At 34.9% G+C, this 21,960-nt stretch overlaps 1 protein-coding gene across 1 annotated transcript in view; it reads left to right on the top strand.

Moving 5' to 3' along the window:
• Window positions 1–21,960, top strand: part of PGM2L1 (phosphoglucomutase 2 like 1) — a 45,070-nt gene that overhangs the window by 8,636 nt on the left and 14,474 nt on the right. Inside the window, exons 2-5 of the mRNA XM_033120438.1 lie at window positions 13,573–13,740; window positions 16,248–16,354; window positions 17,175–17,259; window positions 17,746–17,829. Of these exons, the coding sequence (XP_032976329.1) occupies window positions 13,573–13,740; window positions 16,248–16,354; window positions 17,175–17,259; window positions 17,746–17,829 (444 nt within the window). The remainder of the gene's footprint in view (window positions 1–13,572; window positions 13,741–16,247; window positions 16,355–17,174; window positions 17,260–17,745; window positions 17,830–21,960) is intronic.

Raw genomic sequence — 21,960 nt, 5'->3', positions numbered from 1 at the left:
AATGTGAATACTATTAACTTATCTCTACATGGTACACGATAAGATTTTCAGAAGCTATAGTTCCTTAACAGAATGAAAGCCAACAGCTAATACAGACTAAGATGTTCTCTAAGTAGAAATGTCATACTTTACAAAAATAAGAAGATCCATTTGTGATTTCTGTAAAATTAAATTCGTACTAACATAAAATAAATGACTTAAATATTTTCTCCCCCAAATATCAAGGAATTTTTATATAATTACAAAGAAAAACTTAACCGTAAGAGAGTTGACATTATACTACAATACAACTCACACCAACAGGTATTTCATACTTTGGTAATTTGCATGTCTTTAAAAAAAAAAACCAAAAACCCTGCTTCATAAAGCCACTGAGAATTTAAGCATCTTTCAAGTATTGAGAGTTTTTGATTCTTTTGTGTTTAAACAAGTCGTTAACTTGGTCAACTTAGATTGCAAACTCTGTTTCTTGAGAGGCTGAATCTCAATTTATTCTTTTATTCTTAGCTGGAGTCTGTCCCACACATACACAGTACAAGAGTCAGCCAGAGATTTGGACAGCGTTTACGTGCAGAACGTGGGGTTCTCCCTCTCTACTCTCTTCTTTTTGGACATAAACTCCAGTGGCTGTGGTTGTCCTGAACTCAGAGCTCTGGTTCTGCAGGCCACAAGGACCGTGGGATTTTCATTGGTGCTTTAGCCACTGTGCGTGGCTCTCACTATTACCTGCCCTCAAATTAAAAGCCATAAAAATGGGAAACTCCCTGTGCTGGGTCCTTCACCCAACTGTTAACTCCCTTGTAGAATTAAGCCTACATTTGTTCACTCTCCATCCAGTACCTTCCGGTCTTTGTGGATTTTGGTTTTGTTTTCTTTGTTTTCATATTTTGTCTAGAGTTTATAGTTGTTAGCTGTGGGAAGGTCAGATATTGTTGCAGTGTACTTGACCATATAGGAAACAGATGGTATATGTTTTTTTGTGCCATTTACAATTTTTTCTTTTTCTGTTTGTTGGTATAGAGAAATGCAATTGACATTTTAATATTGACCATGTATCAAACAACCCTACTATATTCTAACATTAATTCTAAAAATTATTTACTCTTATAGATTTTTTTATGTGCTCAATCATTTCATCTGCAAATATGTGAGCTTTGTTTCTTCTTTTTCAGTTCTTGTACTTTTTGTCTCTTTTTCTTGCTTTATAGCTTTGGCTAGGACTTTTTCTTTTCTCCTCCTTATTGCTAGCCATTATCAGATTCAGGAAGTTCCTTCCTATTCCTTGTGTGCTAAAAGTTAAAAATATATACAATTGACCCTTGAACAATATGGGTGTAAACTGTGTAGGTCTACTTATATGTGGATTTTTTCAAAACATACGCAGTTGGCACTTTGTATCCTGAGGGTTCACATCTGCGGTTGGGAATCCATGGATATGGAAGCCAACTGTATGCCTTGTTCTACCTCATACGATATAGAGGACTTAAGCATCCACAGATTTTGGTATCCGCGGGGGTCCTGGAATCGATCTCCCACGAGTACCATGGGACCGGTTTTAGAGGAGTCAAAATTTGTATGCCGATTTTTGACAGCATGGGGTTCAGTGTCCCAAACCCCTGCCTAGTTCAAGGGTCAAATGTATACTTTTACACATATATATCCAAGGTTGAGTTCCCTTGAAGCAGAGATTAGGATTCTTGTGCAAATGATTTATAAAAAGAGTGCTCTCAGGAGAAACCTGTAAGGGAGTGAGAGAATCAGGAAAGGGAAAGGAAAGAACAATGCAATGATACAGTACTTTCAGGTGAAGTTTAATTTCAGCTTGATTCTGTGCCTCTCGGGAGTGTTAATTGCACAACAGTTACAACCTGCACCAAACAGTCATTGGCTGTTGGCCATTGGGGAAGGTGTGTGTAACCCCTAGGTGTTCTGCCCAAGCTGGCTCTGATTATCCCAGGACAGTTCTCCAGAGAAGGGCTGTTATGTGTGAATTCAAAGCAGTAGTACCTATAGCAGCTGGAGATGGACATGGCCCATCTAGTTAAAGGGATGTCTGGCGGCAGGGGTCTTAACAGGATCTTTACACACACACACACACACACACACACACACACACACTGAGTTTATATATATTACTTGTTTACTAATAAATGTTTAACTTTATCAGGTACCTTCTCTGCATCTGTTGAGATTGTCACATGATTTTTCTTTTTTAACCTGTCAATGTTATAGATAACCTTGATTGATTTTCAAATATCATGCCAACCTTGTGTTCTGGTATAAATACAACTTTGTCATGATATATTATTCTTTTATATATTGCTGGATTGATTTGATACTATTTTATTTAAGATTTTTGCACCTGTGTTTGTTAGTGAGTCTTATGATTTTTCTTTCTAATTGTGTCTTTGTTTGGTGGTTGTATCAAGGTTAAGCTAGACAGATAAAAAAAGTTGATGAGTGTACCTCTCTTTATCTTCTCTGGAAGAGTTCTAATAAGATTTTACTTATTTCTTTCTTAAATATGCTTTGGAACTTGCCGTTAAAACCAAGGCTGGGGGTGGCTAGTGAGCTCAGTTGGTTAGAGCGCGGTGCTCTTAACAAGGTTGCCAGTTTGATCCCCACATGGGCCACTGTCAGCTGCTCCTTCCACAACTAGATTGAAACAACTACTTGAGTTGGGGCTGATGGGTCCTGGAAAAACACACTTAAATAAATAAAAGTTAAAAAAAAAAAAAAAACCCGAGGCTGGAGCTTTCTTTGTGGGAAAGTTTTATGATTCATTTTCTTTCAAGTTTATAATTCTAATCACGTTTTATGTTTTTTCATGAACCAAATTGTTTTCCCATACCTATCTAGTTTCCCTGACTATAATGGAAACACTATTATTAGTTTTTTGTATATATTTCCACAGATATTTAACCTGTCCCCCAACTAATATTAATACCCTGTTTGCCCGAAAATAAGACCTAACCGGACAATCAGCTCTAGTGCATCTTTTGGAGCAAAAATGAATATAAGACCGGGTGTTCTATACTATGCTATGCTATACTATACTATACTATACTATACTATACTATACTATACTATACTATAATATAATATAATATAATATAATACCTGGTCTTATTTTACTTTTTTTAATATAATATATTATATTATAATATATTAATATAATATAACATAATATATTATGTAATATAATATAAGACCTGGTCTTATTTTACTATTTTTGCTTCAAAAGATTCATTAGAGCTGATTGTCCGGCTAGGTCTTATTTTTGGGGAAACACGGTAGTATACTATCCTGCCAGTGTCCTGCCCTTTGCTCTTTTTCCCACTTAAAATATTTTTATCAGTGTGTGTATATATACACACACACATATGACTGCTCCATTCTTTATAAGAGCTGGATGGTATTCATTGAATTGATATGCCAAACTAATTGACCAATCTCTTATTCATAGGCATTTATAGTGGGTTTTTTTTGTCTGTTACAATCAAGGAATTGCTTCTGGTGCATATATATTCAGAGCTGTGTGTAAGTATCTCTATGGGATCAATTCCTAGACATGGAATTATTGAGTCAGATTATGTGCATTTAAAATTTTGATAAGGGTGGACGATAAGGGTGATAAGGGTGTCTCAGTTGGTTAGAGCGCGAGCTATGGGCAACAGGGCTGCGGGTTCGATTCCCACATGGGCCAGCGAGCTATGCCCTCCGCAACTAGAATGAAGTCAGTGAGCTGCCGCTGAGCTCCCGGGTGGCCAGATGGCTCAGTTGGTTGGAGAGCGGGATCTCAACCACAAGGTTGCTGGTTTGACTCTCGCAGGGATGGTGGGCTACCCCTCCTGCAAGTAACAACAGCGACTGGACCTGGAGCTGAGCTGAGCCCTAAGATTGAACTGCGCCCTAAGATCCACAACTAAGATTGAAAGGACAACAACTTGACTTGGATGGAGCTGATGAGTCCTGGGAAAAACACACCACTGTTCCACAATAAAATAATAAAATAAAATTTTGATAAATATTGCCCTCCAGAGAGGGTGTGCCAGTTTATTCTTCTACCAGCAATGTATAAAAGTTCCTACTCTCCCACATTCTCAACTCCACAGTGTAGCATCAAATGGTTTTTTTTGCCAGTGGGAAAGTGAAAATTATATTTTATTTTAGTTTTAATTTCCATTTTTCTTATAAAGAGGCTGAGTATATTTTCATATATTTAAAAGATGCCTGTATTTCCTTTTTTTTTTAACTGTCTTCATATATTTTGCCCATTTTTTTTTTTGAGTCATTGATCTTTTATTTATAGTTAAAGAAATAAACCTTTGGTTTGTCACGTTACAAATGTTTTTTCTTCAGGTTGTCTTTTGGATTTATTTGTGTAATTTTTATCATATAGAACATAACTATAATTTTATCGACAGCATAATATTTGGTAGATCTATTCTACTTAACCATTTCCTGTTTGTTGGACAGCTTAAAGTGTTTCTGATCTTTAAAAACTATTTTAAATAATGTTGAGAGCATCATTTTACATATAGGTAGCTTTTATTTCTTTTGGATTATTTATGTATTATTAGCATAGGTAAAGATGACATGTACATGAGAGATATTTAATTTCTGAGAAATGCAGTCAGACCATAATTGTAGTATGATTTCAGAAGCATACGAAAATTGGGCCTTATTGAAAAACAAAAACAAAAAAACCGTATTATTGTTTCCTGTGTTGGTAGTTTTCATGCTGATGGGCAGGGTTCTCCTGATTGGTAGTATTTTCACCACTCCATAACATATTAAACATCAGCCATGAATCTTTGCCTGTTAAAAATTAAATTAAATATAGGTTTGTAGAGTCTCAGTTGACAGGGGCTTAAATATCATCCTGTTTAAGCTCCTACTCAAAATAAAAATATGTCTGTAGTATCCCCAATAGGTAACTTATACCAGAACATTCCTGGTATAATGGAGTCTTGTCTTACTCGGGAAATAGATTCTAAAGTCAATAAATAATTAAAATCTCATAAAGTAAAAAGTTACCCTTGGAAACCTTTAAATTGCCATGGCAATTTAAAGAATACATGATTTAAAGTATTTAACCTTAAACAATAATATATGGTAATACATAATCTATATATTAATTCACCATATATGATAGAGCACATGCACAAAATACAATTTTTAATACTGCTTTGGGAGGTAGGACTAAGTACATATTGTTGAATATGTGTTAGTTAAATGTACATAAAGCTGTACTATGTAGTGCAATGTTATATGGGAAAATGACTTCTGGTTCTAGTAATGACAGATAAGGTGATTTGGACAGCTTTCCTCCAACAGCTAGAAAAAATAGACAAAATATAGATTTAAAAATCTATTTGAAGATATTGAAAACTCAACACGTTAGCTAAGAATTTCCAGTTTAAGATCTGGAAGAAGATGGAAATTCCAAGCCACAATCCTGAAGAAGACAGAAATTTAGAGAACTGAATTTAGCCTTTAAGTGCTACTTTTGCCCTGGGCACGTTTACTGATCCAGGATAAAAGCTCAAGAGGTTTAGCAGTCTTTTTGTTAGCTTTGCTGCGATAGAGGGACAAATATTGAAATTTAGGGCCTGCTATGTGTGGGGACTCTGAAAACACTTCCACTTTAGATTTGGGACTCCAAAGGGCTACCCTATGAATATTGGTGAACTCAAAATAAACATCATTCACCGGACTACATCCCATCTTTGAGTCATTTGGAGCCTGAAAAGTGGGTTAAGGTGAACCTGGATTACTAGTGTCTTCAGGTGCTTGGGGTAAGCCAAAAAAAAAAAAACTTCCCCGAGGGAGGTACCTTCACCCCAGGCTTCAAATTATTCCTACTAATAATGCTTCAAATATAATATTCAGTACAGAGTCAAAGATAAACAGACACACAAGGAAGCAAGTCAACAGAACAAGAACCCGAAGAACCAACAGATAATAGAAACTGTGGGGACTCCTAATACTGCGGTTATCAAATGCAGACTTTAAAATAACGTGCTTACCAAGTTCAAGAAGATAAAAGAGAAGATGAAAAATTGGGCAGAGAAATGAAAATGATACAAAAATGGCATTGTGGGTTTTTAAAAATTATGAATCTGAAAAATTGCAATAACCAAAATTAAGAATTCAAAAAGAATTTAAGAAAGAATTAGTAAACTAGAAGAAGGGCCAGTGGAAAATAGTCAGGATGAAGGATGGAATGCCAAAAGGATGAGAAAGAAAATAAAAGAGAAAATATAAGACATAAGATAATACAGTGAAAAGTTGTAACATACACATTTTCACCCCTCACAAAGTGATAACCAATCTACTACCCCTCTGACATCGTATATAGCTGTTACAATTCCATTGACAGCATATTCCCTATGCTGTGCTCTACATCCCGTGATGATATATAGTATATATATTATATATATATATATATATATATATAATATATATATATATATATATCAGGTGTATAGCGCAGTGGTCAGACATCTACACAGTCTATGAAGTGGTCTCCATAATAAGTCCATTGCCCATCTGGCAACCTACGTAATCTTTACAACATTATTGATTATATTCCCCAAATTGTATTTCATATTCCCTTGGCTATATTGTGACTTCAGCGTCACTTATCATTAGAGAAATGCAAATAAAAACTACAGTGAGGTACCACCTCACTCCGGTCAGAATGGCTATCATCAAGTCAACAAACAACAAATGCTGGAGAAAAGTGAACTCTTGTGCACTGTTGGTGGGATTGCAGATTGGTGCAGCCACTATGGAAAACAGTATGGATGTATCTCAAAAATCTGAAAATGGAACTAATTTATGACCCAGCAATTCCACTCCTGGGTATCTATCCAAAGAAATCCAAAACACTAATTACAAAAAATATATACACCTTTAATGCATTATTATATCATACTTTTTATTTAACCAGTTTTCTATTGGACATATAGTTTGCTTATAATTTTTTTTATTATAAATAAATTATATATCCGCATGACTAAATTTTAACATCCATCCATGGTTATTTCTTTGGAATAAATTTCTAGAAGTAGAATTGTTGGATCACAGGTTATTTAATATTTAAGGTATTATAACATTGGCAAATTGTCATCTGAGAAATTATATCAATTTATACTCCCTCTGTGGCAAAATATATTTTTCAAAGATGGCTACATACATACATAATTTTTTATATCACATGCATTTATTATCTTTTGTATCATATATACATATATGTATAGACATACATACATATGTGTGTGTATGTCTATACATATATCTCATTCCACCCCACATGTTATAACTTTGGCAACACCCCAGTTGACAGGTAGGATCTATGTTTTCTCCTGGAACCTGGGCAGACCTTTGTACCTGCCCAAAGAAATACAGTTCAGTTGAAGTGAAGCTTCCTGGCTTCCAAGGCTAGGTCATGAAAGGTAATACGGCTTCCATATGGCTTGCTTGCTCTTGGGACACTTGCCCTTGGAACCCAACATTGTGAGGAAGCCAAGCCACATAGAGTGACCGCCATGGTTATTTCAGTTGACAGCGCCAGCTAGGCCCCAGCTGTCAACATCACAAGCCTTCAAATGATTACCCTCAATCCTCTAGTCTTCCCGCTGACATGCCAGACATTGTGAGACAGAGACAAGCCATCCCAGCGGTGCCCTTTCTAAATTCCTGACCCACAGAAACTGTGAGAGATAATATATTGTTATTGATTTAAGCCACTAAGTTTGGAGTGGTTTGTTACCTCTGCCATAGTAATTAATATACCTTCTCTTCCCAGCATTGGGCTTAATAATTTTAAAAACTTATTAAATTTTAGGGTAAAAAATAGTATCTTATTTTAATTTTCATTTCCTTGGTTAATAAGAAGAGGTTATCCAGTAGGGAAGTATTAGTTAGCTTCTGGCTATAAATATCATTGCAAACTCAATAAGTTTAGTACTGACCTCACTATTTCTCTACCCACAACTTGTTTCTCACCCCCCACCCTCCACCCTCCAATTCCTACTCACTTTTCAGATCAGATATTACTTCTTCTTCCAGTTAGCTTTCCCTGACTGTGCTCTCCATTCTGGGTTAGAGACTTATCCTGTGTACTCCTATCGCACCCAGACCTTACTCCTATTCTAATACTTCTCATATTCTATGTGGTAATTGCCCTTTTACTTTATGCCTCATTAGATCTTGAGCTCTGTGAGAGCAGAGACAGTGTCTTCTTGTTCCCTATAATGTTTCCTGTGCTTAATAAACAGATATTTTCAATTAATTCAACAAACAATTGTTGTGTGCCTGAGTGGCAGGCTCTGTTCTCAGTACTGGAGATATAGTAATAACAAAAACAAAGTAATATTTTTCAGTGATTGCATAAAGTGTATATTTGTGATTTAATTTAGCCTCAAAGAAAAACATGAAATTATTTGTCCATAGGCCTTTATCTTAAAAAAATGTATCCATTTAATTAGGAAATTCATTTCTGTTGGGAGTTATATTCGATTGCATAATTTAAACTTCTTGTAATATTTCCTTTCTCTAATACTTTTCCTGAACGAACACGGCTACTTTGTCACTGACTCGTAATCAATGGGCCCATATTAAGCATCTTCTGTGTACAAGGTATAGATTAGGTACTGTGAAGTATACAAAGAGGTTTAGAAAATGGTCTCTCCTATCAACTGAAGGTACCCCTATTATAGGAGTAATCGATTACTGTTTTTAAGGGTATTTCCACTATCCTCTGTTAACTTTTTTCTAATACAGTGGTCCCACCTTATCTGTGGGGATACGTTCCAAGACCCTTAGTGGATGCCTGAAACCTCGGATAGAACCATATAGACTATGTTTTTCCTATACATGCATACCTATGATAAAGCTTAATTTATAAATTAGGCACAGTAAGAGATTAACAATAATAACTAATAATAAAATAGAACTATTATAATAATAAAATAAGGGTTAATTGAAGTGTAGTCTTTCAAGTCTTTTATGTAAACCAATTTATGCCAGTTTCTACAGATTTTTAAAGATGAAAAAATTAAATGTAGAATTAGCTAAGATCCTTTAAATGGAAAAAAATTATTGGTTTAACAAGAGTATATTTTGGACTCAATAAGGAAGCATCTGGTTCTGAAAACATTTTCTGCTTTGGATCTGGCTGACTCAGAAGTAAATATCAGTTATGTTCACCCTTCAGATTTTCAGATTGCAGTTCCTATTTTAACTTCTGTTTAGAAATAAACTTAAAAATTTTTTCTCTGTAGTTATATAAAACTGGCATTTATTGTTTAGGCACCAATCTCTGTAACATTTAAAATGTTATTTACAGTTTTGCAGTTTTAGATATATTTGAGTTACTTAAAAAGTCATTTTTGTATAGTATTGCCCCCTCTTTAGATGTATAACAATATTAGGATTTGGGATTCTTAATATATATTATATTATTTTAAATCACTTCTAATCTTCCAAACAATGAGATTCATATTTCAGATTATTTTTAAGCTTGTAGGTTTAATACTGGAATATTAATATACTAGATTCAAGTTGTATAAGAATTGTTAAAATGCTAAGTTTATAAGAGAAGTAGGAAAGAAAATTTACAGTTGAATTCCTCATTGACAAACTTGATTTGTTTTATATCATGATGATTCATTAATTTTTTAATACACTTTTATACTCATTTATATTTATTATAATTAAATAATATAGAAGCCCCCTAATTATGAACAGAATAGATTCAGAAAAGCTTAGGTGAGTCCAAAATGATCCTTCATAAGTGAATGCTAACATTTTCATTTGATAGCAGGCAGAGTTGATAACATTTTGGTCTGTGGGTAGCTTTCTTTACATCTATGAAAATTTGTAAGACGTTAAGTTTGTTAGAAGAAACATTTCTACATATATAAAATGTTGTGCTTTTTTTGTAAATCAATTCTTTCATGTTTTCTTTGAATTTGGATCATATTGGACCTACAATATGGAAAAACAAAACAAAACTCCACAGAGTATTATATAAGAAGACATACTCTTTTCTTCATTTCAGCCACATAAAGTTGCAGCAATCCATAGGATTAGAACCTAAAGGAAAATGTTTGTTTTACAGGTAAAATTTGAAAATAATGCATGGCTTTAATTCTGTTGTATTTTTTAGCTTACTGATTTCATACTAAACAATCAGCTTTATTCCTGATGAAGTATAGGAAATGTTAGTAGCCACTGAAATCTCTTTGTATTTTCTGCAGGATTACTTTTCTGGGGGTAGTAAATTATTAGGACTCTAAAATATGGTAATTAAAAGCAAATTTAGTTCAGATTGAATGAATTTACTTTCTAAATAACTAATGTTCTTTTTATATGTTACATCAATAAGTATGTTTTCAAAAAGTATGTAAATCAAGTAACTTTCCTACTGACTGACATTATAATTTCAAAGGTGCTTTTTTTACAGTTGGCATCAGTTAAACAATTTTCTTTTTTTGCTGATTAGACTTCTACCTTCAAGTAATGAATGAATTGTAAATAAGAGCACATTTAGAAAGCAAACAATTTGTATTTGAGAAAGCTCCGATAGATGTCTTACAGATTCAGCTCTTATTAATGGCTTTCTGTAGGTGGGGAAAAGAGTGGTTTGTGAGGTAAAAAGTGTTCATATAGACATACAAGTAAGTGGTTTTTATCAGCCATCACGGATATATAGCTAGTTTTTACTATAAAATAAGTAGTAATATGTACTTAAAATCTCCAAACAGTACCAAGGCTGTGCAATAAAAACTCTACCTCAGACCTCGCCCCTGATTTCCTCATCAGAGGTACATCACTATTTTTAGTCTCTTATGTTTGCACGGAGTATTTCTAGAATGATATATAAGTATACAGATACCTTTTTTTGTACAAATTAAAACACTATATATACTCTTCTGCTTTTCTTTTTATTTAGTATATCTGAGTTCTATGTGAAAATCGTGTTTAAAAAATAATTTGTAGTTCTTTAGACTCTTCATATAGTTTATAAAAGCTAGTTATTTAAGATTTTAACAAAATACAACTGTAATTTCATCATCTGAATGAAAAATATATGATAATCATGGCTACATAGATATCCATTTACCTATATTTTTAAACTTTGTAACATCAACATCTAATTTCATGTCTAGTTATGAAATAGTGGAGAAATCTGAGTTTAAAGTAGATTGCAAATGCCTGTCACAGTAATCGCTTAATTCTTTTTAAATTTTTTATTTTTGACATTCAATATTAGTTTCAGGTGTGCAACATAGTGCTTAGACATTTATATAACTTATGAAGTGATCATCCCGCTAAATCTAGTACCCACCTGACACCATACATAATTATTACAATATAATTGACTATATTCCCTGTGTTGTACTTTATCACTTAGTTCTTTTTACCATAGAAATTTGCTTACGTCTAATACAGAATGATTCTCTATACATTTTTATTTTTCTCTAATTTACAGACTTTTTCAGAACCAGGAATTAGGTTAGTATTGGTTATAATGTTTATAACAGGGAATGGAATTTTTAGACCCTGCTCTACTAGCTGTGCAGTTAAACATTAGGAAGTATACTCAGAAACCTAATAGCACTCATGTCTGGTGGATCATTTTTATATTTATATAGGTATAATGAAAGGAATATTGTTTTGCTCTGTATTAGAAGCATTATTAATTTACCCTACATCGTTATTTTGTTTGTAGTGAGATGGCTCAGTCTTCAGAGCCAGACCAACCTATAGTCAAACAAATCCTGCTTAGACCTCCCATGTTACTAGGCTCAGTGTTACTAGGCTCCCTCTCTGAATCTTAATTTCTTCGTCAATACAATGGTAATAATATTACCAGTAAGATGCTGCAATGAATATTTTGTATCAATAAATCCTTTTGTTCATGTGAAGGTGTTGCTGTGGCCAGAGAAATCTGTGGGCCAAAAGGCACGTGCAGTTTAAATTTTGATAGTTGCTGCAAAATTACTTGAAAAAGACTATCCCAGTTCAGTGCTGTTAAAGTGTATTACAGTACCGTGTACTCTCCATAGTACTGAAGTTTTCCAGTCTTTTCAATTTTTGTCATTCTTATGCCCATTTGTAAACAATAACCCTCTCCAAGTCTCTGGCTTCTGTATCAAATCTGGTGGTATCTTAGACGTTGGAATAATATGGTCAATAGCCCAGATAATCTTACTGTTCAGATTTTTCTCTTAGTAGCGATTTGTAATTTTTTAAAAAAGTTTATTGGGGTGACAATTGTTAGTAAAATTACATAGATTTCAGGTGTACAATTCTGTATTACGTCATCTATAAATCCCATTGTGTGTTCACCACGCAGAGTCAGTTCTCCTTCCATCACCATATATTTGGCGATTCATATTTTTATGTAGCTTATGTATTTGTTAGTGTGTGCCATTTATAAAATGGAGAGTCCTTGAGTCTAGGTGTATATATATATATTATATATGTATATATAATATACATCCGTCTATTTTAAACAGATTATAATTTCAGTTAATCATAATTCCTTGGCTTCTCATTAGTTTGTGGCATGCGCTCTGGTTACTTTAATTTCAACTATAACCAGAAACCCTTTTTGTTTAAATTATATATAATTTTTTTCTTTACAGGTACAAATATGCTCTAATATTTAGTACCTTTCAGGTACCTTGGTTTATAATTCTCAATATTCATTATCAAGGTATGGACTATAGATCTAGAAGATCTAAGCAGGTATTACGGTTCACCTTATTTTCTTAATATTTGATTCTTTCTCCGAGAAAGAAAATACTGGGAAAATCCATTTAAGTTTTGTTCTTATCATTGCATTACTATTTGAAACTTGTTACTTTTTTGTGAAGCACTGTTTTTAACCACAGGCATCCTTGAGATTTATGAAAATAAGTTAAAGTATGTGCTAATGAAATAGATAACGTTAAAATATACGTAGATGTCGGCATCCCCTGCCTCACAAGGCTTGCTTGGACTGAATTTTCATTCTCATTCTAACCAAGTCCACATTTAACACTTAAGACCTTTTTATGGTCAACTCTTACTATAGATAAATTGAATGGTTTTCTGTAAGTTTAAAGAGTAGACTTATCTGGTCATTTGAATCGCAGAGGTTAGTATTGTAGTTGGTAGACACGCTTTGATGGCATTTATCCAGTAGCTTCTATACTTTTTTTAAAACTTAACATAGACTCTAATTTAATTGATGTCATTTTTTGAGTAAGAGGTTTATTTTGGATCTTTAGCTCTTAAGTTTATCAATTTGTTTAAAAAACATTCTTGAATATGTTATAAAGAATACTATGACAATTAGAAAAAATGTAAACCACTCTCAATAGGGCCTGGCTCCTTTGGGGACCCAGTCAATGGCAGGTATTGTTTTATTTTACATACTAATATTAACAAGTAGCACTGTGGAATTTAGAATCTTATGATATATGCATAGTATTTCTTGGCTCCTCAGGAGGGCCTCATATTAGGACTCTGCTTGTGATCCTGATTAAGTTTTAATACTTTTTTTTATAGAATCCCAAAACAAAAGAACAAATTGAAAATCTGTTACGGAATGGAATGAACAAGGAATTGCGAGATCGACTTTGTTGCCGAATGACTTTTGGGACTGCAGGACTTCGCTCTGCTATGGGGGCAGGATTTTGCTATATTAATGACCTTACAGTGATACAATCAACACAGGTAAGTATTATAAAGTATTATACATACACTCTTTGTTACTGTTGTTGTTGTTTTTTTTTCCTTGTAAACTAGGTAGAGCCTTTCTAAAAAACGAAAACGAAAGTAAAACCTTAATATTCAGGCTCTTGTAAGTAAAAAATGTAGAACAAATTCTGACCTTTGATTTATCTTAGAAGTCATTATGTATCTTAATTTACGTATCTTAGGTCACAAACTAACTTTCTGACTAAGAATTACTTTGGTTGCTATTGTCTTTCCTGACAGTGTTATGTTGCATTTGAACCAGGAAATGGATATTGATATTTCCAGTTAATACAAAGAAACAAATTTAGATTACCCTTATTCGCATAGGGCCGTTGATAAAGGTTAACCAGAGTATTTGGAAAATGTAGTTGAAAATATTTCCTTTTAATATGGTTCTCCATATCCATTTGAGAATTCTTTAAAACAGTGTATGATATGATACAACTTATTTTATTTCTCCCCATTTTTATGCAATTTAATCTGGAAACAAATTAACTTCTCTTTCCAGTGAATCATCCTCACTGCTTCAAGGAACTATACTTTGTTTGAAGGCCAAAATACATTTAGCATATACTAAAAATAGTTCTGGACTAGAGAAATGTTCAATAGTCATAATTCTAATTGATACTGCCAAACAGTAAATCATCTTTAGCTTTGTGAGGGAATTCTCTAAAGCCAAGAGCTAAAGTAAGAGATAGGGAAGAAGGGATGATAAGATGATTGAATAGGTAGGATACACGGGACCTCCCCCCAACCCACCCCCCCCATCTCCTTTGTTCTTCATCCAGAGATGCTTCAGTTCATTTTTATATATTGGGTTTCCTCTTTTTTTTTTTTTTTTTTAAGATTTTGTTGAGGAAGGGGAACAGGACTTTATTGGGGAACAGTGTGTACTTCCAGGCCTTTTATCCAAGTCAAGTTGTTGTCCTTTCAATCTTAGTTGCAGGGGGCGCAGCCCACGATCCCTTGCGGGAGTCGAGGAATTGAACTGGCAACCTTGTGGTTGAGAGCCCACTGGCCTATGTGGGAATCGATCCGGCAGCCTTCGGAGTTAGGAGCACAGAACTCCAACCACCTGAGACACTGGGCCGGCCCCTATTGGGTTTCCTCTTAAGCTTTCATTTTAAAGGAAGATTCCTTGACTTTACAAAAAAGCGTGGAGGAGGTGTTTGAAAATCAATTTCTGTAGAAGTGCAGATTTTTATAGGAGGTGAGATTCTACTGTGTGAAGTGGAAACACCAGATGGAATCTCATTGTTCAGCCCTAGCCCTTTTCAGAATCCAGGTATAGGGAGATAAGAGAAAATGGATTTTCATACCAGAGAATAATATGAGATTCTGTGAGGTTTTAGAATAGTGTCATCATTAGAAATAAGTTTGTGAAACTAGACAATTTGGAAACACACACACACACACACACACACACACACACGGAGTAGCTTGGGAAGAATAATTATACTTGAAAGCCATGGAAGTCACTGGGAAGCCATGGAGGCCCCCAGAAGTCACTGGGGCTTCATCTGGTGCTGCCACATAGTTACTTAATAGTGCCTGCCATATAGTAGGTCTTCAATAAATTAGTATAACTGAGTTGTAGTTGAATGAATGCCCTTGGGCAAGTCGTGAAATGGGCAGTCAGTCTTACTCTGCCTGCCTTTTGAAGAGATGTTGAAAGACAGAGACAAAAGTAGAAATGGCATCTGCATTTCTTTCTTGGTAGGGTTATTATAAAGGTGAACCGTGGCAACATTTGTGAAAGTAGTTTTAAAGGACTGTAACAATATGAAGTTTTATTTTTAGAGATGAAAGTATTAAAGTTAGCAAATAATTCATAAGATCGTTAAATGGTTTTAGCTATTAGTGTGATGCTTTCAGTATTAAATATTTATTTCATTTTTTTTCTCACCCTTGACTACAAATTTTCCTAGTTTATGAGATTTTCTTTCTGTGAGATTTTAAAACCAAGGAATTACAAATGTGATCGGCCATCTTGAGAAATGTTTTAATGAAGGTTTATGTTACTGATTAAAAATGTTTGTGTCATAAATAAGTGAAATCTTTTGGTTAACTTTGGTTTTAGGATTTAGCAAGGCCTAAAATGGTCAAAACTGTTCTCCAGAGCCTTAAGGCGAGAAACAATTTCTTTTGGCTCTTCCAACAATTTTCTTTAGCACACTGATTCTCTCATGTCCCATCTTTCTTTTTTCCCCTCATGTTTTATGTATGGTACTGGATTTAATAGTTACTTAATTGATATTTCCGTGGTATTAAAAGTGTCTGAAACTCCAGGAAATAAATGTTTTTCATCTCACCTTTGAGGATTGAAAGGTATTGTTCCCACATTGGTAAACGTGGGCGGAAAGGCAGAAGCCAGGTCCCCAGGAACCCATAATCTGCCACTACACATAAAAATAATGGATTTTAAATTGTAGAAAAATCCAGGCATTAGTCAGGAACTAATGTTTTGTGTTTATCTGCTTCAGGGGATGTACAAATACCTTGAGAGATGTTTCTCAGACTTCAAGCAGAGAGGCTTTGTCGTTGGGTATGATACCCGGGGGCAAGAAACTAGCAGCTGCAGCAGCCAGAGGTACATTGTTCATTGTTTCAGAGATTGAGATGGATTGGAATAAAACCTTAATTTTTCCCCCCAGTAATAGGATTTCTGAAACAGGAAACTGTCAAATAGAAATGCAATCACATGCTTATGTTTATTTTAGAGCTGAAATAGAAGCATTTAAAGGATAAATAAGCTCCATAGAAAGGAGTAACATTTCAAAATATTTAGAGTTAGTATTTAGAATGGCATCATGGCTTACGTTAGGACATTAACATTTTGGCAAAGGCACTGGATAGGAGGAGTAAAGATACAGCTTGTATTTTCTCATTATGGTCCCATTTGATTAGTGTGAGGGTATTTTCACACATAGATAATCTATGTGATACTTTTTTTTCAGGGGGTAATTACGCATATTGTGTTTATTAAAGTCTCTTATTAGGTTGGTGCAAAAGTAATTGCAGTTTTTGCAATTATTTTTAACCTTTAAACCGCAATTACTTTTACACCAACCTAACACTTTTTCACATTCTTTTTGCATTTGGGGGTTTTTATTTCTTAGTTAAAGAGCCATCAAAAGATGAATGAGGAAAAAAAAGAAGAAATTAAAATGTCAATTCTCTTCATTGCTAAGCTCCTTTTAAAACATTTGTGTAAAGTTTTTAAGTTGGAGCATGAAGCTTAAATAACCAGTGATTATAAGAATTGGTTGTATTAGGCTACTATATATTCAGAGTAATTGTAATATGAAACACTTATTTTGTGGAAGGTGTGGTTTTTTTTAAAAGAATGGTAAGACTAAGTGAAATCTCTCTCTCTCTCTCTCTCTCTCTCTCTCGCTTTTTTTTTTCAGACTTGCTAAACTTACTGCTGCAGTCTTACTAGCCAAAGATGTTCCTGTGTACCTATTTTCAAGATATGTTCCTACACCTTTTGTAGTAAGTGTGTTGTGTTACTGAAAGCAAGAGGCCTATATCCTACCCTTATATATTCTCCCTTCTGATTGCATAATGTTGGATAAACCTCAATGTAAAATATGATGGAGTAGGTGATTTCTGAATTTACTTTCGGCTCTAATATTTTATGATTATATTCACTACTCATATCTCTAGAGTCTAGTGGAGTGTCTGGCATGTAGTAGGTGCTCATTAAATATTTGTTAAATGTGCAAAATACTAAGAAATGTTTGTAGTACTGAGCTAAATGAGATTTGGGGAAAAGCCATTTAATCTAATAGTTAGATGGTTATTGGTAACCTTTAATTAGAGGTGAGCCCCACCCAATGAACATGGAGTTGATTTTTGAGATTTTAGGCTATTTATATCCTAACGTCTGTTCCTGTTATTTAATCAAAGGTATTCTCATATCAAATGTATGAGTAACTAGAAAGCAAAATGGAATTATGATGTTAATTGTTTTTTCAGCCGTATGCAGTCCAGGAGCTCAAAGCAGTTGCAGGTGTAATGATTACTGCATCTCACAACCGCAAAGAAGACAATGGCTACAAGGTAAACCTTAGACTCCTGCTCTTTGCTTATTTTCATAGTTCTTATTCTATTTAAATAATATGTCCTGAGTATATATTCTACATTGAGGAGCAGGGCTAGACATTGGAGAGAAAGATAAAACCACTGAGGCCAACGCTCAAAGAATGTGTATCCCTGATGGCTCTTAATGACTTCTCAAAACGGACTATTACAAAAGTCTCTTCATTGTTCTCTTTACGTCTGTCTTACTGCCCTTGATTTCCCTATCCTATCCCAAGTCCATCCTTTCAACTATTTCAGACTCATATTGTACCAAGAACATGAGGAATGAATGGGAGTTTGCAGGAAGAGAGCCAGAGGAATGATACGTTGGCCTCACTCTCCTCTCCCTTCAACCTCCTGCCAGGGCTTCCCATTGGCCATAGAACATTTGATGTGTCAGCCTCTGTGGCAGAAAGCAGGGTGGAGAAGGGTGAAGAGTGGCTCTGGAGGGGCAAACAGAAGATACACAGCACAGTATTGAACCAGTGTCTGGGCCTCCTGAGTGATGAGTCCCTGATCTTATATTTGTTTTTCTTCTTGTGTGGGAGGTCTCCAGATACACTGAGTTCTGTTCTGGTGGGGAAAATAAGATTTAGTACTAATCTAAGATTTTGGCTCTGGCCAGCTAAGTGGGTAGTGTTACCATTCACAAAGGCAGGGAAGAAGCATGATTAATTCAGTTTTGGACATGCTAAGCTTGAGATATTTGTGAGTCAACCGGGTAGCAACATCCTGTAGGCAGTTGGATCTATAGATCTTCTGCTCAGGGGAGAAATCTGGGCTGATGTTACAGGTTTTGTGGTCACCATACTGGTACGTGTTAGAGCATTTGAGAGTATTTGGAAGCCCTTTACTTGGATGAGCAGTCCAGAGACAGCATATAATAGAAAAACAGGTCTAAAAGGGGTCCCTACAAAATATCAACCTTAAGGGAATGGAGTAAGAAGAAGTGCTGGAGATAGGAGAAAGACAAGAAGAGACTAGTGTCATAAAAACAAAGGGGTAAAAGAATTGCAAGAAGGGAAAGGTTAATTGTCAAGAGAGCCAAGAACCCAAATGTCCTCTGAGCATCAGGTTTCTATATCCATTCGCCTACATGACATCCACTGGGACTTCTAGCAGACATCTCAAAATCAGTGTCTCTAGAATAGCGGTCTTGATTCCCCCACAACCTGCCACGTGCACACCCAAATGTGTTCCTCCCAGGCTTCCCCATCTCTGAATTGATACTACCACCCCCCCCCCGACCCAAAACCAAAAATCATTCTTGATTACTGCTTTTTCTTCACTCCTAACATTTAATCCACTAATATATTCTACACATTCTACATCTGACGTATATGTTGACTGTGTTTACTTCTGTCCGTATCTTCTACCTCCACCATTCCAAAGCATTGTTGTCTTCTGTCTGAACTACACCATCCTAGCCTCCAAGCTGGTCTCTTCCCTGCTTCCATTGTTCTCCCCTGCAGTCCTTTTTCCACGAAGTGGCCAGATGATCTTTGAAAATATAAATAGGTCATGTTACTTCCCTGCTTAAAATTCTTCAGTGGCTTCTCATTCTTTGATTAAAACCCAGCTCTTTACCTTGGGGCTGACAAGCCTATCTCTTCAAACTATCTCTTCAAGCTCATTTCAACCATCGTTCCTCTCCTGTGCTCACTACCTTCCAGTAATCTGCCACTCCTTTCTGTTCCTCCAGTTCCTCCAGTATACCAAGCTCTTTCCCACCTCTGAGCCTTTGTAATTGTTTTTGCCTCTCTTTGGATTTCTCTTCCCCAAATCTTGCAGACTGGCTTATTTTCATCCTTCAGCTTCCTGCCTGGGTGTTGCTTCCTTGAAGAGACCTTCCCTGGCTACCTTATCTGAAGTGGCTTGTTTATTTCCTTCACAGAACTTACCACTATCTCTATTTATCTGCTTCCTTTATGATGAATTGTCTTGTTTGTTTATTGACATGTTTGTTTGACCCTCCCCACCCCTATTCCCCAGAAGCTCATGGGTGGAGGGACTTAGTCTGTTTTCATATTCATTGCTGTTGAACATATTTGTCACATAGCAGACCCTCAAAGACTTCTTTTTCTTGAAATATAAGCACAAGGTAAAAAGTTTAAAAGTTAAAAAGCCTAAAATGTTAAACAGTAAAAAGTATCTCGCCTATCCCTTTCCCCTAATACCCTTTTCAAAAGCAAATACTCTTTCCAGTTTTAGTTTCCTTCTAGAGATAGTCTATGCATGTGTAATCATATATATACAGAGGGTGCCAAAAAAAATGTATACACATTTTAAGAAAGGAAAACTGTATTAAAATTGTAATACTCAATATATACCGATAACAAAAGATGAATACAAGTCACATTTGACTTCTGCAATTACAAGAGGTGCTGAAAGTGGTTACCATCAGTGTCCAAATACTTCTGATTACAGTGAACTACTGCGTGAGCAATGTTGACCAAAGTGTCCACTTGTATACATTTTTTTTGGCACCCCCGGTATATTTGTCACTCCCTCCTTTTTCCCCCCATAAATGATAGGAGACTATATACAGTGTTCTGTACATTGCCTTTTTCACACAACAGTATGAAACAGTCTTGGAGGTGAAACATTCTCTCCATTGATCAATAAATAGATATGTCTGCCTCATTCATCTTTAAAAACCTATATTGCATCCTAATTTATTTAACCAATCTTCTGTTAATGAACATTTCATTTGTTTCTGACCTCTGCTACTTATAAACAGTGCTACAATGAATGTTCTTCTACAGATATCTTTGTTCATATGTGCCAGTAGATTTATATAGTTAGTACAGAAGAGTATGGGTTGGATTTGAAACCTACCTCTGCAACTCAGAAGCTTTGTGACCTCAGGCACGTTACTTAATTTCTCTGCGTATTAGTTTCCCCATGTACAAACTGGGCATAATAATAGAACCAACACCGTAGGGTGAGAGTAAGGATTAAGGGAGATAATGTATATAAAATGCCCAGTATAGTGTCTGGCTCTGATAAATGCTCAGTAAATGTTAGCTGTTGTTTTTGTTCTTATCATCTACAGCTGCACTGTCCAGTATGTCAGCCACTAGCCACCTATGGCTATTGAACACTTAAAATATAACTAGTCTGAATTGAGATGTGCTGTAAGTGTAAAACACACACCAGATTTTGAAGACTTAGTACAAAAAAAGAATGTAAAATACCTCAATAATTTTATATTGATTACACATTGAAAAGATAATATTTTTGATATATAGGGTGTAGAAAGTATATTACAATTAATTTCACCCATTTCTTTTTATTTTTAAAATGTGGCTACTAGAAATTTTTAAATTATGTAAGGGGCTTGCATTTGTGGTTCACATTATATTTCTACGACACTGCTGATCTATAGGATAAATTTCTAGAAGTAAAACTTCTGAGTCAAAGGGAATATGATAGAAAATGTGTCATTCTCTATTCAAGGTAGTTGTACCAATTGATACTCTCACCAGCATTATATGAGGGTCTTGATAAATACTTTCCATTATTATCCAACTTTTTGATCTTTGCCAATCAGATAGGTGGAAATGTTATTAAGTTTAATCTTCACCTGTCTTATTAGTGAGGTTGAGCATCTTTTCATGCATGTACAAGATGTTTGTGTTCCCCTTCCTAAGAAGTCTGTCAAGAGTTTTGCCCATTTTTCTTCTGGGTTGTTGCTCTCTTTCTTGTTGATTTGTGGCAACTCTTTATATATAAAAGTAGCTCTTGTTCATTTGTTTTGCAAATACTCCTCCCCGCCCCGTATTATCATTTGCCCCTTTTACTTTATATTTTTCCATGCATGGTTTTATGGTATTTTTTTCCATTTTGAATAAAAGTTATTTTGGCATTTATATTGGTATCACATTTCATTTGTAGATTAATTCAGCAAGCTTCAATATTTTTCTAACATTATTGAGTCTCCTTATTCATGAACAGGATGTATCTTTCTGTTCTTTCAAGACTTCTTTTAGCTTCTTTAATAACATTTTAAAGATTTTAAAAAATAGATCACATTCCTCTTAATGTTTATTCCTGGGTGTATTTTGTTGCATGGATTTTTCTGTTACTATGTCAGGTAGGGATACTTTC

This window comes from Rhinolophus ferrumequinum, chromosome 11 (genome assembly GCF_004115265.2).
Source record: "Rhinolophus ferrumequinum isolate MPI-CBG mRhiFer1 chromosome 11, mRhiFer1_v1.p, whole genome shotgun sequence".
NCBI lineage: Eukaryota > Metazoa > Chordata > Mammalia > Chiroptera > Rhinolophidae > Rhinolophus > Rhinolophus ferrumequinum.
Note: the sequence above shows the minus strand (reverse complement) of the source record. Positions and strands in the feature narration are given on the sequence as shown.